At 36.0% G+C, this 17,252-nt stretch overlaps 1 protein-coding gene across 1 annotated transcript; it reads right to left on the bottom strand.

Moving 5' to 3' along the window:
* Window positions 1-1,212: 1,212 nt before the first annotated feature.
* On the bottom strand, window positions 1,213-14,257 carry LOC107570386 (histone lysine demethylase PHF8-like). Its single transcript, XM_016256619.1, has 22 exons — window positions 13,958-14,257; window positions 11,920-12,311; window positions 11,497-11,582; window positions 10,680-10,800; window positions 10,295-10,455; window positions 10,048-10,189; window positions 8,234-8,420; window positions 7,929-8,091; window positions 7,719-7,806; window positions 7,523-7,629; window positions 7,332-7,423; window positions 6,645-6,734; window positions 6,257-6,562; window positions 5,529-5,620; window positions 5,265-5,431; window positions 5,008-5,093; window positions 4,807-4,925; window positions 4,370-4,686; window positions 4,160-4,255; window positions 3,970-4,079; window positions 2,738-3,119; window positions 1,213-2,655 (listed from the first exon to the last, which is right to left on the bottom strand). The coding sequence occupies exons 2-22, from the start codon at window positions 12,015-12,017 to the stop codon at window positions 2,567-2,569; spliced, it is 3,099 nt and encodes a 1,032-aa protein (XP_016112105.1). The 5' UTR covers window positions 12,018-12,311; window positions 13,958-14,257; the 3' UTR covers window positions 1,213-2,566.
* Between the last annotated feature and the right edge of the window lie 2,995 nt (window positions 14,258-17,252).

Below are 17,252 nucleotides of genomic sequence, written 5' to 3' on the forward strand. Positions count from 1 at the left end.
GTGGTGACAATAGCAAAAGACAACGTCCAATTATAAATATTAAATGGGTTCAAATCTGACTTGGTTTTTAAGTGGTCGTGAATGTGAACTCCTAACACTACTGTTGCTCTTTTTAAACGATTCTATCAAAATGATATTAGATACAAAATAAACCCTGAGAGGAACTGTGTGATCAACATGAATTCAAAATAAACTTTAACAGACAAGAAAATGGTTCAAAGATAAATAAATCCTAAAATGCACACAATTAACTTCAGGTGATAAAGAGGAAAATAACTTAAGTAAATCTGAGTTTTAAGTCCGTTCTTACATATTTTGAGGTTTTTGAACACTTTCTTTGTTGCACATCTTGCTTCACATCATTTCCCTTTTTTCACTGTCAATTTCCAGAAATCCTGAATAGCTGTCTGGGTAGACAAGTGTTGCCATTAAACTAATGTATCTAGTATCAAAAGATGTGCAGAGATGCACAGTTTCAGTAAGAGAGGTTGCTATGTTTGGGACTTTACTGAAGGCACAGATGTTTAGTAAAATATGAGCGGAAGTAGCAACATTAAGAGACGATGTGAAGAGGATCACAAATCAAATAAATGTACAAAAAACTCAAAATATTACAGAAATATCCTTTTCAATTTCAGAGTCATCTGAAAACAATGTCTAAAAATAATAGTTTTACCAGAATATTCCAACAACTGTCTTCCGTTATTTTACGTTCAAAAACAAATTTCTACAAACCTCAAAACAAGTTTCTAATTACATGTGGATGGCATGATGACAATCTGTGACATTTTTAGGAAAAAACTAAAAAGTCAAATAATATTTACACTGGCCCACTGATTTATCAATATTTTTGGTGCTGATTATAGACATAATGGTCAAAGGAGAAAACAAAAAAAATATTGTTGCCATTGCATAAAATTACAAGAAAATGTTACATTAAACTCTTCTAGAATGGAGTGTGTGTGTGTATATATATATAAGCAAAACTAAAGTATTAGGAAAAAACTAAAAAGTCAAATAATATTTACACTGGCCCACTGATTTATCAATATTTTTGGTGCTGATTATAGACATAATGGTCAAAGGAGAAAACTAAAAAAATATTGTTGCCATTGCATAAAATTACAAGAAAATGTTACATTAAACTCTTCTAGAATGGAGTGTGTGTGTGTATATATATATAAGCAAAACTAAAGTATATTGACATTAAAATTAATATTATTGATAAGTGGGGGGAGGGATAAAATAAACAATAACATTGAAATAGCAATAGAATACATTAACTTCATCACATTGCTAATATCATAAGCTTCAATGAAAAAGAACAGCATAATTATCCTATACAAATAAAACCGACTAAACAACTCTTATGCGGTTACTGTTACCCAAAACATGTATTTTTGTACAAGGTGTTTCAAGAAAGATTCCAATGCAATTTCTTCCTAAAGAAAAACGTTAATAATAATAAAAAACCAAATATGTACACTGAACCTACAGAACCACCCATATGATCTCAAACTGCTCCAAGTCCATTTCTGTGTTCTTTACAATTACTCAAATGTGCCCACCACTGAACTCAACCTCTACAACATGGAGCTGAACTATAGCTGGGAAAGACAACCCTGGCCAAATGGTGGCAGGATATTATGCTGCCCATGCTAAGTGGAAAACAATTAAAACAAGACGAACTTAAAGTATATACACATCTAAAATACATTTGTTGATAAAAATGTGTTAGTACACTACTGTAAAAACATTTCAACAAGCAGAGACATTATTACAGGACTTCATCTACAGCAATTACAGTCAATTGTGTATCAAATTGCCTTCTATGGTATAAAATAATTTGATATGAACAGATACTAAATGAAGCATGTAAACTAATAATATGCATGACTTCAGGAGGAGATTGGACCAGGACAAATAGCCATGAGAAAGTGTGACATTTACAAATTGCTGAGGTAATGACTAAAGAATTGGATCTCCTCTCATCCATGGGACAATTCAGGCCAAACAACAACCTCAATCCTATTATTTGGGAAGTCAGTTTTACAAACAAACCTTCTGAACAATGTAATCTTTTTGTTTGCAATGGCTTTAGGCAATTTGATCTAACATCAAGTGCTCCACAGCATTCAGCGGGGGTTTTTAAAAAATTTTTTTTTAAATATACGTTAAAACAAACTCGGCTATGAAACAAACAGGGTTTAAGGGGAGTGTACATGTACGCAGTTTGTTTTCAGAGGTGGAGCACTGAAAATGGAAAAACAATTAGCAATACAGTCATCACTCCATTAATGTATCCGTCTGTTTAGCTCTATTTGTTTTTCAAATAGTATTTCTATTCTAAAACACCATGCTAAATGGATTTCAATTGAATTTATCACAGCAAGTTGCTGTTCTTTTCACTTTTCATCCCGATGATGCAAATAAAAACCTGGCTAGCAGAACATTAACCATAAAACAGTCACATAAATTAACACCAAAATCACTCAGGTCCTCTCTCATCCTTATTCGTTTTCTCCTCCTCTATTGTTCCCTGCAGTCTCCTCTCCATACTATCAAACTACAGGAGAAGCTTGCCGTTTCGATGTATTTTCAGAATCTTTCCCAGTCTCTGTTTAGCCGTAGCAAGTCCTTTCTTTGGACGTTTTCCTGTGAGAAAGAAGAGTGAAAAAATTCAGCGTGATTCCGAACACTTAACCTGTAATAGGTAACGTTCAGTAATTCCAGTTACCTTGACATGCTACTGCTGACGCTGAAGTAGCCAGCCCTCCGGGTGAGGGGGCAGAGGGAGAGTAGCTGCTGCTGTTTTGGGGAGAGAGTGAGGAGCGTCTTGAAGTCAGGAACACGCCAGGGGCCATGGCACCACTTCCTCTTGGGCCCCCTGGGCTGAACGGACCAGGTCCTGCTGTGTACTCGTGGTCCAGCAGGCTGGCAGAGTACACCTCCACTCTCCTCTCCTCAACTACGCAGTCCACAGGAGGCTCAGAGGGCAGAGGAGGAGACACGGGCGCAGAGTCCGGCTGGCGCTGGAGTTGGGCAGCTGCAGAATGTACTTTCTCTTGAGGGACCTTCTTCTTGGTGTATTTTCTCTTGGTTATGGTTTTCTGCTGTTCCTGATATTAAAGTAACAAGATGTTTAGCTCAGTGTTAATCTTGTCAAGAAAAATACTGACAAAAAGAGTTTTTTGATTGTCAATGATAAAGACAAGACCAAAATAGAAAAAAATAGCATAATGACAAAAATCTAATAATTTTAAGTATAATAAATTATAGCATTGATGAAAAAATACAACAAAAATATTATTAATGTTTATATACAAAATGTTTAGGATTCCACAGAAATGGTATGCAGCACAGCTATTTTAATTTGTAGTAATATTACAGAATATTACTTATTTTTACTGTATTTTTAAATAAATAAATGCTGAATTTTTGAGCACAAGAGACTTCCTTCAGAAACATTACAAAAATCTTACAGACTACAAAATTTAGTGTGTTTAATAGCAATGTTTTTGTAGATACTTTTTTTTTAAGAAAAAAATATGATAATTGGATGCTTTAAAAATCCAATTATAGTTAAAACATGCCAACAGTACTTTTTCTCCAAGAACGAACTAAAATGTATAAAACATGGACAGCAAACAACTAAAACAATTTTATTTCAAGAGATCATATGTTTATACATGTTTTTATTCCTCAATTAATATATATATAATGTCATATATTTAAAAAGTTAATATTTGGTTTAATTTTAAATTTCCTTGTCAACTAAAATGTTCTTTTTCAAAGACTAAAATTACATGCCATTTTAGTAAAATTTACAAAAATTTATAAGACATGAACAAATATTGACTACATTCAAAGGATATTTGAAAAAAATAAAACAAACACTTTTAAAGGTGCACACACAAAGTAATGGTATGAAATAGTCCACATCTATAGAAGTTCTGGACAAAAGTTCACCTGTTGTGCCAGTTTGGCGGCAGCAGCTGCAAGCCCCGTTTCTACAGATGCCACCCTTGCACCCTCTCTCACTGGTCGCTCCTGCTTGGGCAGTGTAGGGGTCACGCGGGCTGAGGACGTGTGAAGAAATGATGTTTAGAACCGTTTCGAAATGAAATGCTAAAAAATCATAAATCAAAAACACAGTTACCTTTAGGACTCCAGGGTGTATCATCCCAGTTTCGCTTTCTTTTCATTTTAGACCTGCTTATGTGATCCTCCTCGTCAGATTCTAGTGATGGATACACTGTAGAAGAAGGTGGAAATTCTCCTTTAAACAGAATCACATAGGATCGCAGCATTTTCTCTGCTGTGTATGTTTGCAACCCTGGTGTAAATGTCGATGAATCTGTGAACTCACCATAATCAGAGTCTTTAAAACAGGTACCCAGGGTCTCCTGTTCATCCAAGCTTTCTTCATCACTGAGGTGCCGTGCAGGACGTTTAACGGGCCGTTTTCCTGGCCTCTGAAATGTGGTCTTCTTCTCGCTCTTCTTGACTCCACTTATCCTCTCAGCTCTCCATCCTTTCTCCTTCATAAGCCCCAGCATCTCACCTCCTCCAGACATGGACAGAGGAGAGGAGGAGGAGGAAGAGGATGAGGAAGATGGAGGGTTGGCCATCGAGAGCATGCCCTGGATAGCATCACGTGTGCTGGGGGAGGCTGGTGCTTCCTCACTTGATAAGGGGAAAATCAATAGAATTGAGTAAAACAGCAAGTACATAACTGCATATTTCACTGAGATAAAGGCTAATAATGATCAGCATGTAGTATAAAAAAATGTGCGTGTTAAGTACCTCAGTGCAGAATCAAGACCCGCCACCTGTTTGCTTGCCTTGAGCAAGTCTAAAATCCCACCTGCTCCGCCTTTTACACCCTGCACTGTAAGCATCTCCTCATCTGTGGTGTAATCCTCCTATTTAACAACAAGATAGAAAACTGGTGACAACCAGACACCTAGAGAGGAATCTGAAGCTGCCTAATATAGACTTGCATACCTCAATATCAAAGTCCACTTCTCCTGGCTCACGGATTCTGTGGGGGTCACTGCATGGTTTGGCCCGAGGTAGTTTCCTTGGTAGACCTTAAAGACACCATTGAGCCAACTATTAGTTCATTCTAAGATGTTATTAAATTTAAATATTGTCCTTAAAAAAGTAAGTCTTATAGGTTAGAGATGATATAAATATGAGTAAATGATGCATAAACAATGAAATCATGCAAGCATGATCAATAAATGTGAGAAATCTTTTACCAGCTAATTTCTTCTTGCTAGGTAGAGACAGTCTGCGGCGAGGTGGAGGGGTTTCATCAATCTGAAGCTCGTCTTCTGAATCAAAGTCAGACAAAGTAGCCATGTGGGGCTGGAACTGTTGAAGTGAACTCCCGGCTCCATTTGCACTGCCAGCACGACCCTTCTTCCTAAGAGAGGAAGAAGAGGAGGTATTAAAAATAAAGGTGCCAATGCGTAACACTGAAAATCCCTGACAAGAGGCAAATGAGTGAAGAACTGTTTTACCCTTGTATCTTTCCATTAGTCAGCACAAGCTTAAGCTTGCTCTTGTTGATCTTCTCTTCAAAATCATCTAGACAGTCATCGGGCAGCTCAAGCTGAAAAGCCAAATAATGTTCTTTACAATGATGATATTAGGAAAAAAGTACTAGTCTTTCAGCTTTAGTTCTATAATAAAAAATGTCTTAATCAGTATTTTTTAAATTTAATTTAACATTTTTAAAACAAATTTACTTGAGGTGAAAAGTAATAATATAACAGGCAGAGAATATATAATAATAATCAATCATAACTATAACAATAATATGTACAATACTGTTCAAAAACTTGGGATTGGCTGTATTTACATGATCAAAATAACAATGAAAACAATAATATTATTATTACAATGTTAAAATACAACTGTTTTCTATTTTAATTTCATTTATTTTTTAGTTTATTCCTGTGATGGCAAAGATTAATTTTCAGCAGCCATTACTCCAGTCTTCATTGTCACATGATTATTTCCTTTTATTCTCAATGTTGAAAAAAGCTGTGCTGCTTGACGAATAGACAGTTGATTTATCAGTCTTTTGTAACATTAAATGTCTTTACTGTCAGTTTTGATCAATTGAATCCATTCTTGCTGATTAAAAGTAATACTTTCTTAAAACAAAAAAAAATATTTCTGACCCCAACCTGAATGGTAATTTTATAAACATAATATTGATTGATTAAAGTATTCTAAATTCTACCTTGCTCTTTTTTACTTTGCACCCTGGCTGGAACTTCTTGAGCGTGTGTTTAGTATGAATCTCCAGCAGGTCCAGCTCTCCGGCTTCTGTTTTTATCTCTTTGCCTTTTTGGCTCTTTTTCTTAGCTCCTGGAAGGCTGACAGCCCCTCCTCCAAATCCATCCTTCGACTTGGGGCCTCTCTTTTTACCAGGGTGCTGGCCAAAAGTGGGGGCTGTGTTTAATGGAGCTTTGGGGTGTGGAGAGGGAAGACCCTGAGAGCCACCAAATGGTGTCCCACTCCTGCCGATGTTCTGCTGGAAGATATCCTGCAAAAAAGGACACAAAAATCGACTAAGACAAAAGCCACTAGAGTTCTTCCTTGAAAATTTAAGTCAGAGCTACTCTCACCTCAACCAGGCGTATCTCCTTTGCCAGATCCTTCACTAACTGCTGGGTCTTTATAGTCTCTGGTATCTCATGTTCATGTTCAGCCAGGGACTGAAAAAATAAAATATCACAAAAACAACCAATATAAACTCTGTATCATCACACATAACTGCTATTAAGTGATTTATGATGGTAGAAAACAATGGGAAGACAAACAAATATTTGAAACATTTAGCACATCATTTGAGAGATGACATATCACAGATATATCTAAAATTCTTCTTTTTAGCCTTTTGACAAAATTCTGTATAAAGCTAATAATTAAAAGGGTGTTTTTTTCCCAATAATAGTAAAAACATTTCATTCAAACCAATTACACTGTAACAAATGTACTCAAAATTACAAGTAAAATACAATAAAAACTGGTTTTCCAGATGCTTTTTCACTAAATGAACACAAGGAAATATATATTATTATTATTTATATGATCTAAATATTAGCAATACTTACCAACATATATTCACTTAAGTTATTTAATGAACATTTTCCAGTGATGATGCAAATTAATTATTGAACTAGAGTTTTGAATCAATTAAGTGAAACAAGGAAATTTAAATGAACTGAATGTTTTGTGAATGTATCATTTGTGTATATAACATATACAGCCAATTAATTACCCAGTTCGGCATGTAACATAATTAAACTTACTTCCTTCCGTGTCCAACTGCGGAAAGCATTATTGAGAGCTTTAGCTCCGTGGACCAAGTACGTGGCAGGATGCCGTCGATTCTCTCTTAGACCTGCAGCGGATTGAAAAAATGTAAGTTACATAAAAGAATGTTGTATTAAAGCAAAACTAAGCAGTAAAAACAACCATTTGCTTTGAGGAGATACCTCACCTCTGAAGGTGTCCAGCAGATGCTTGCCAACATACCAGCACACGGTCTCAAAGTTTGGAAACCTGAACAATTCTGCCGTGCTCAGTCGCTTTTCTATTTCATATGCTCTGACAGAAAAAAAAGAAAGGGATGACCAATGAAAAAGCCCAGTACAATACTACTTAGAGTAAGGAGACGAATAGAAGCATCATCTCACCGAAGCTGCATGTCAATGTTGAGGCTGTGTAGAAAATTTCCTCCGAATGCCAAACAGTCCACAGGGGTCAAAACAGCATGAATCCATCCTGAAGCAGACAATTATCGCACAAAGAATCACCATTATAAATCTAATTGAAATTTCTCAGTCACATAGGACATGCAAACAAAGTTATTTTTGAAATAAATGTGGCGGAAACAGAGACAGTACCTGTTGGGATGAAGAGGGTGTTTCCTTGCTTTAGTGAACATTTGTAGCACATGTCTACCTGGTCCCCAAAAAACAGCTCATTCTGATTGGAGGATGAACTCCAGCGTTCAAAAAGCGACAGGTTAGCAGCAGTGGGACGAATGAGGTAAAAGATCTTTTCACCCTGACATGCATAAAAAGAAATGCATAAGACCGCTTTTGTCTTGAGGACAAAGCATGATGCTTTCTGAAGTAATGAAATACATAGACCTTCCCTGCTTTCTCCGCTATTTTGCACTAAATATGACTTATAGAAAACAACTAACCCGGAGTACATGGTACCACACAGAGGTTCCACCAAAGTCGATGTGAAAGTCTGTGTAACTGTCCTTCACTCCCATCAGGCAGTATTTCTGCACATTAGGCCTCTCAAAAATAGACTCCTCAGGCCAGAGGTTCTCCACCCATGACAGCTTCCTCACGATCTTTGGTGTCTCCACTAGATTTGACAACCTACAAAAGGGGACAAAGATTATCAGAATCAGAATCAGAAAGAGCTTTATTGCCAAATATGTTTGCACATACAAGGAATTTGTTATAGTGTCACAAGCTTCCAGTACACAGAGACAACAACAACACAGATAATAAAAATGAGATGTGAATAAAATACACATGCATAAATATAAACCACAAAAAAATAATTAATTGTATGTACAGGTGTGCTATAGATTGAATAGGAATAGAATAGAATAAAATAAAGTTGTAGGGATGTACTAGGGTTTAGGGTGATAAATAAGTATAAGGTTATTGCACATACTGTACTTTAATTGCACAATGGGAGAACATTAACTGTTCATGAGATAGATTGCCTGGGGAAAGAAACTGTTCTTGTGCCTGGCTGTCCTGGTATTCGGTGCTCTGTAACGCCGACCAGATGGCAAAAGTTCAAAAAGGAGATGGCTTGGATGTGATGGATCCAGAGTGATTTTCTGAGCCCTTTTCCTCACTCTGGATGTATACAGTTCTTGGAGGGTAGGCAGGGGGGCACCAATAATCCTTTCAGCAGTCCGAACCGTTCTCTGTAGTCTTCTGATGTCTGATTTTGTAGCTGAACCAAACCAGACAGTTATTGAAGTGCACAGAACAGACTCGATGACGGCTGAGTAGAACTGTTTCAGCAGCTCCTGTGGCAGGCTGAATTTCCTCAGCTGGCGAAGGAAGTACAACCTCTGCTGGGCCTTTTTAACAATGGAGTCAATGTGAGTGGCCCACTGCAGGTCCTGAGAGATGGTGGTGCCCAGGAACCTGAATGACTCCACTGTCGTTACAGTGCTATCCATGATGGTGAGTGGGGGGAGTGCAAATCAGTGCAGTCGAAACAGGCTTGCAATGCCTGCTCTGTTTCGTTGGTCCATCTCTTTACAGACTTTACTACAGGTTTAGCAGATTTAAGTTTATGCCTGTAAGTCGGTATAAGATGAACGAGGCAGTGGTCAGAGAGTCCTACAGCTGCTCTGGGGACCGAGCGATATGCATCCTTTATTGTGGAGTAACAATGGTCCAGTATACTACGGTCTCTGGTGGGACATGTAACATGCTGTCTGTATTTTGGCAGTTCACGGGAAAGATTTGTAGAAGATTGTGTGGTGTGTTCTGCCGAATATTCAGCAGCTCATCCCTGGTAAAACTGATCGTGTTTGAGAAACAAAAAACAGGAAAAACTAACAAAAACAGTACAAACACTGGAGAGCCAAACACTGAGGCTGCCGTCTGCGGCGCCATCGCTTGAAATGTAGATATCTATATTATAGGACAGTTTGCAAAGTTTAATCCAGTTAGAAAAGTTGCATCTTTGAACCCCTTTGAAGTTGTGATGTAACATAAATAGTGACAGTTATCAAGAAGAAAAAAATACTTGGATCAATCGATTGGTTGTTGATTGGACATTGAAGGAAGCAGATCTGAACTCTAGCTTGTGGTTGATTGTAAGAAAGGGGCTGAGTTTACGGATGATTCGATCACAATAAGATCAATAAAGCATACATTTCCATTTCATGATGCGTTCAAAGCACCGCTGCTAAAGCCGTACACATTCAGATGGACATTTGTGGATTTAAATGTGCACATCCCTAAAAAGTACCTGGTGTCTGAGAACTCTAAGCTGATCACATTGAGCACTCGGTCTCTGTTTGGGCTGTTGTAGTACTCAACGAACTCTCCCAGTTTCATCTTAAGGTCTGATTGGCGGTTGACATCAATCACATCAATTTCCTTGTCAGCGCCTATGAAGCAATAAACAAACATTACATTCCCATCTAAAAATGACTTTTCACAAACATGAAAAAGTAGCATAGAATGGCAATGCAGATGTGATTAGAGCTATTTACCAATATAATGCTCTACATCCGATACAGAGAAAGACGACGGGGGCAAATTCATGCCCAGACCATCTTTCCTGAGGACCAGGACTGGGACGCTGAAGGAGCGCTCCTCTAGAAACTCAACCGTGAGCTGGGTCCCAGTCGGCTTCAGCAGGACTTCATCAGCACTAAACCCAAACATATAAAATGTCAAATATGTTTTCCAGCATACTCATCATCTTTCAAACAACTTTTTAAAAATCCAATAACACCACAGATTGCTCGCCCCAGCATAATGCTATGAATCACGGCTTAAAGTCTGATCAGAGCTAAATTAATCTGGGTTAAGAAAGTAAGTTCACCTAGTGGCCTAATTCTGACCTGGCAATAAATAACCGTCCTGTGACCATACCTGGGAAAAGTGCGGCTGCGTAGCTCCCTGACAAACTGAGCACTGCCCGTCTTCACAGGTCGTCCTGAGTCTCTGCTCACTCCTGCATCAGAGTGCTTAAAAGCCCCCCGACGTTTGCGCACTGAGAGAGAAGCAAATATCAAAGTTACTAATCAAATTCGCACAAGCTTACACATTTGGTAGTACATTCTAAGCTAACTTAATGGTTTAAAATTGTATTTTCATTGTGTTTATGTTCTAGTTTCCTTACTAGCTGTGCTTAATTAATTATTAGTCTGTTTCAAGTTAATATGGTTAACTAAAACTGTAACTAAAATGAATACCATAAATAAACATTTATTTATAACTTGAAACAAAATTAACATTAACTAAAAAAAATTCAGCTAGCTACCAAGGTAACAATTCTCATTTTAATTTAATTTGACATACTAATAAATCAAATTAAAACTGAAATAAATTAATAAAAACTAGACACACACACATACTTGTACATATACATATACATATATATATATATATATATATATATATATATATAAACAAAATCTACTAATAAAATGGCAAAAACACACAACTAAATAACTAAAACAAAAAAACAAAATACATATATATAAAAAAATTCAAAATAATAATAAATACTATAGTAGTATCTCAATGATAGAAAAAACACTGGATACACATGAAGTCAGAATTATCCTAGCACTCTTAATGATTTTCTATGAAAATAAAACAAATCTTAAAGGGAAAAAAAATGCATTTCATCTACAGGTCAACAAAACACCAGTTATACAGATTATACAGTATTTGCGGCACTTACTGACAGAGGGTCCATGTGTCACCTGACAGTTAGGACAGTGATACAGGTCAATATCTGCCGCTTTGTCTTCTTCCACACCAACACAACTACACGAGAAAAAAAAAACTTTACAATTGCAAACAAATAACATCATATGAAGAGTTAATTTGCAATTAACAGACTCCATTTTTAACAATTTTCAAAAATCATGTTTTTTCATTGTGCATTCCAATTAATCTCAGTCAAACTGCAGTTGGGTTATTTTGATTAGGTTAAAAAAATAACAAAAAAATACAGCTAACTAACAATAAAACACAATAAAAACATGATTTTTGAATATAAAAAAAAACGGAGTTATCCGTTTTTGCAAATAAACTCTTCATATATACCATAAAGGTGATTTCAACGTAGCTTTCCATTTTAATTTACAAAATGCAACTTCACCTGCCATGAAACCAGTCCTGACAAACATCACACTCAATCATGAACCGGGTGACATCGTAAGGGAGACGGCACAGGCAGTAAACAGGAACAGATGCCATTCTAAAGTCTCTGGTCAAATATGTCAATGTAACAAAAAAGTCTTGTAATATGGTATTGCTTCTGTTTGGGGACCACAGTTCACTTAGTTGCCTTTGTGGAGAGTCAGCTTCACTTCATAGTGGTTCACCAATCAGCTTGCAATGTTGTCAAGACTGCTGTATTCACAGTAGTGTGTTGTATAAGAAGTATGCTGGCAGTGACAACAGCTCTCAGTCAATCGTAGATGAGAAATGTTTCGCTACTACGACCACTGAAGTCAAACCAGGGACTAGGTGGATACCATGGTTCGGCACCTGTCGACAGAGTGGAGGACAATTAGCTGAGAAAAATGAAGAATGATCATTCTTATACACAAACTACAATAAAAAATAAAACTACATGCACTCTAAACTCTGAAAAAAACGTATGTCCAATAGGATCAGTAAGCAGTTATCCCCTTCATTTGGTTTGCTAAAGTTCTACATCCATGCACCTGCGGCCTTTATTACGGTCAAGAGACTCAATCTAAACAAATTGCCTATTCATTAAAACACAAGACTTTATACAATAAAGGCAAAAGCACGAAAGCTGTAATATAATTATATATTTTATGTTCAAAATGTGCAAATTATTAAACATAATTCCTAAACCATCTGTGCCTAGCCTTTCTTTTCCTGATATTCATTTACTTCGATCGAGAGAGGTGTTTGAGATGAGCGTCACTGGAAAGAATCCTTTAAGATCTCCAGACGCTTTTGTATCACAAATAAAATTAGAGAAGTATCATACAAGATCGTTCATCGTATTTATCCTGTAAAACAGGTAATTGCAAAGTTTTGTAAAGACATTGACTTGAAGTGTGTTTTCTGTAAAGAGGAAAATGAGAGTATTGTTCATTTATTTTATGATTGTATTTATACAAAATTATTTTGGTGTGATTTGTTTTTTTTTGTTAAACAAAGTATTAATACTGAATTACAACTCAAAGAAAAGGATGTTTTATTTTTTTTATGAGTATACTGTTGACTTCAAGATTTGGTATATTGTGAATTTACTCATTATATATGGGAAATTCTTTATTCACAAATGTAAATGGGTAGTGAAAAAAACTAATTTTACTCATTTCAGAATAGAAATAGGTAACTACTTGTATACGTTAAAAGAAACAAGAAATAACAAAGCAAAAAAAACAGTAAATTACTTTAAAGCCTTAAATCTATTCTTTGAATAATTCGTAATTATTTGTACTTGTTTACAGACGTGAGTTTTTTTTATCGCTTTTATTTAGTTTTTATTTATTTATTTTAAGTATTTGTTTTCATTCAGTTTAAATGTCATTGCCCTTATATTTTCTTTGTTCTAAAAATTGCAATAAAAAAAGAGATGAGCGTCATAACACTTTTATACACATTTATGCGTTATAGATTCAAAAACTGCACATTTATGAAAACGACCCCTTAAAGGTAATTTATAATCATACAAATAACAAAGTAATAACATAAACAGTCACTAAACATCTATGTAGTAATAATGAATTCGCATAGTTTAGAGCTGCATATATAACAGCTTACACTTGGACGATGCTAATAAGTATAAAAGCTATTATGTGCAATGCACAATTAATTTCACTGTGTCCACTGGATTTGTTAATTTAAAAAGAAATGTATTTGATTTAGCAACGCGTTCTGTGATAGCAGAAAACTGTTTGTTGAATCATAAGAGCTAGTAGCTAGCTTAGCTGCTAATAACATAGCATGCTCGTCAACGTCTAACTACGTGAATCTGCAGCCTAATCTTTGTGTTTACAATACAACAACGATACGTTACTGAGGAAACTCACTAATCTAAACTCAGATGTAGCTAAAATACGAAATATAGAGGTTGGGATCATATGACCCATATCAAAACAACAGAACTTGTTGCAGCGCGCGCCGTTTCGAAGAGCTCTATCGGGTCTTACCGGGTGTAAAATGCCGCGAGTGTCCCGTGGGCCGAGCGCACCATGCCGGATACAATGTTAGGAAAATCCGAGGGCTCAGCGGCCTGCTTTACAAACAACAAGATGTTTTCTAAAAATCGTACACTTCTTCCGTTCTTACGTATTTAACAGAGGGGAGTGAATAAACAAATCTGGCAAGATCTCGAAAGAATACAGTCCACAACTGAAAAGCAAAGATTTTATGAAATTCATAACGCAACGATTTTCCGTGCTATAAATCCATTCCAATCCGCCCGTGCAGCGACCACTGTCTGCGGGAGAGGGAACAATAAAGCTGCTTCGGGTGTCGGTCTTTCTTCGGACGGCAGAGACTTCTGTTGAGCATATATACTCCACAACATTATTTCATAGTCATTATACTCACTTTAAGACTTACTTACTTCATTTATTTATCTATTTAGAAGTGGTTCTTGTACATTAACTAAATGTAACACCATGAATAGCTCCTCATCACCATGGTTAGCTCAGTGTAACTACAGTAAAGAAAAAAATTGGATATACAAATTAATTATGATAATAAACTAAAACAAATATGGAAATAACCATTATTGTGTATTTGTTTGTTTATAACCATGCAAAGCTCCTCACTGCCATTGTTAGATTCATGTAACTTTTATAAAGCAAGCTATTTGTTGTTTAATAAAAAAATAAATAGCCTACACAAATGTAGAAGCTCTACATATGACAGGGTTTGTTTATCTAATTTTATGAATGTACATACGTTACTGCCGAAGTTTTTAATAGTTATAATTATTATAATAATAATATTACTGTGTTTACATATAGTGCGTGGGTAAAAGTCTTTGGTAAAACCAAGGTATGTTTTCTGAAGGGCTGTTATATCCAGTCTTTACTCTAAAGCACAAAGCAGTAGTTACTACGTGGTAGATTTTAAGCAAAATAGTTAACATTTTTCCAAAATATAGACCTATATTTTAAATCTATAAATCTAAATGTGTAAATATGAGCCCATTGAGAAGTGGAAGACGGACGTAACACTACAGTCTATTGTACAGCAGATGGAGACATCAGCTAAATGATGAAGAATGTTGCTAAAACGTCAATCCTCATCGGTACGAGTTTATTTTGTACAGTACAGTTTTAATGGTTACTTTAAGGGAATACAGACAAAGATTTAAACTGACAGTAATGATAACCTACTGAACACCCCCTGTGCATAAACCACTTACATTTCCCTGGTATATTATTATCACACCACATTTTGACCCATTTCATTGGACTTGTTGGTTATGAATAAGCAACATTACTATTTATTTATTTAACCTTTTTTTGCTACTGTTTGAATAAGCAAAACTACTACTACGACTACTACTTTTAATAATAACGATAACAACTTCATTAAAAAGTTTGGAGGAAGTCATCAAATATTCGAGATATGGAGGAATAAAGAAAAAACAATAGTCACTGAAAAGCCATATTGATCTGCCACTAATCTGGGTGTGATGTGTTCCCTTCAGTGTTTCTGACTACTACAGCCTTGCCTCAACTGTGGCATTATTGTGTTCAAGTGTGTGTGTGTGTGTGTGTGTGCTTGCTTTTTCATGCTTGACAATCCATGTACTAATTTCAACTTTTTGAGGACCTTCCCAAAGTGAAACAACTCTCATTATGCCCGTCTGCTCTGACTGAATACCAGCCCCCTAATCAGCTGTACTCCATCCAGCTCCTGATTTCTCCAGTCCTGCTTTTCAGCCTCATTGCTGGTGGTCATGGCCTGGATGAGGGGTGGGCTGGCCTGGCTTCAGTGGTCGCTGCTCCCATCACAGATTGATGAATTGATTGCAGTATTGCTGCCAGTGAGTCTGTGCCCTGGGCGAGGGCGCCCTGGTTACGGGAGGGAATCCCAGCTATGGCACCCGCCATGGTGCCGCTATTATGAGCGGCCTGCAGGGGGCCATTGGGGCTGGCAACCCAGGGAGCAGCCCTGACCCACATACTGCTGTCACGCCCCTGGAGACACACACTGTGAGGGCAGCCAGGGAGGTGTGTGGGATTTGCCACAGAATAAGGGGGTGAGGTACTGGGCATCTTGCTAAACAAACAGACTTCCCTTCTTATTATTTCTAGGCTTTTCTGAGCCTAAGAGCCGTAAGTGTTCACACAGAGTGGATGAAGTGCTTTCAGTAGGCCCATGCTCTACAAAATTTTCACAAACCACACAAAGATAAGATTTATCACATACTGTGGTGTCTGATAAAGTTATCAGAATGCAGAAACAAATTGTATAATTGCGCACCAAATCGCTGAATGACTGAAGCGACTTTTCTGGAAGAAGAAAAATATCCCAGAATGGAAGCAATTACAATAGATGAACTTTGTCAGGCATATGGGTTAATTTTTGTTATGAAGACTTGGTTGGTTTTGAAAATCTTGAGTGGTTTTGTTGTGTTATTTGTAGCTTTTCCCAGGCTATAAGTTTTACTTTGTGGAGCAAGCACCTGTCATACACTTAAACACTTCTGACTTTAATTAAATTAATTCAGTGTTGTTATTGTTAGCTAAAACTAAACTGTTAAAATCATCATAACATTTTTATATAAATATTAGACTAAAAAAAACGTAAAACTTAGAAAAATAATTTAGAAAAAGAACATTTACAAAAATTAGAAATTTCATCTTGGGAACCAGTTGAAATCATTTTAAGTACTAGACATAAATATAGAAAAAACAGACATTAAAAAAACAAAACCTAATAAAAAATGACAAATGCACATGACAAATGTATTAAATTTGAACTAAAACTAAAATGAACACTGAAACACTTTGAAGGTAATGATTTGATCAAATATTTAGTACTGTTTAAAAAAAGACAAGTATAGGGGACTATTTGGTAGTATTTAATATATTGTAATTATTTGATCATATTTAGAAATTTTGGAGTGTAATAACTGAAAAAGCATAGATGTCAACAGTGCTATTCTAGTATTATTTATGTACTAATATATTTATTAATATTTTGAATTAGCATTTATATTTAGATTTTTAGTTAAAATTTTTATTTGTTTTAATAATTTTGTAATGTGCTTTTTTATTTTATTATTATTAACTAGCTTAATTATTTAAGCTTTTAATAATGTTTAGTACTTATTTCAGTTAGCTGCAAGACGAAATTTCTAAATTATTTGAATGAACAAAAATTATTTTTAATAGTTTATGTTTTAGTTAACTAGAAACAAGCTAAAGTCAAGCTAAATTGATGCATAAATGGATAAATGGAAGTATGGATAATGGAAAA

The sequence above is a fragment of the Sinocyclocheilus grahami genome, unplaced genomic scaffold (assembly GCF_001515645.1).
Source record: "Sinocyclocheilus grahami isolate Dianchi unplaced genomic scaffold, SAMN03320097.WGS_v1.1 scaffold29.1, whole genome shotgun sequence".
NCBI lineage: Eukaryota > Metazoa > Chordata > Actinopteri > Cypriniformes > Cyprinidae > Sinocyclocheilus > Sinocyclocheilus grahami.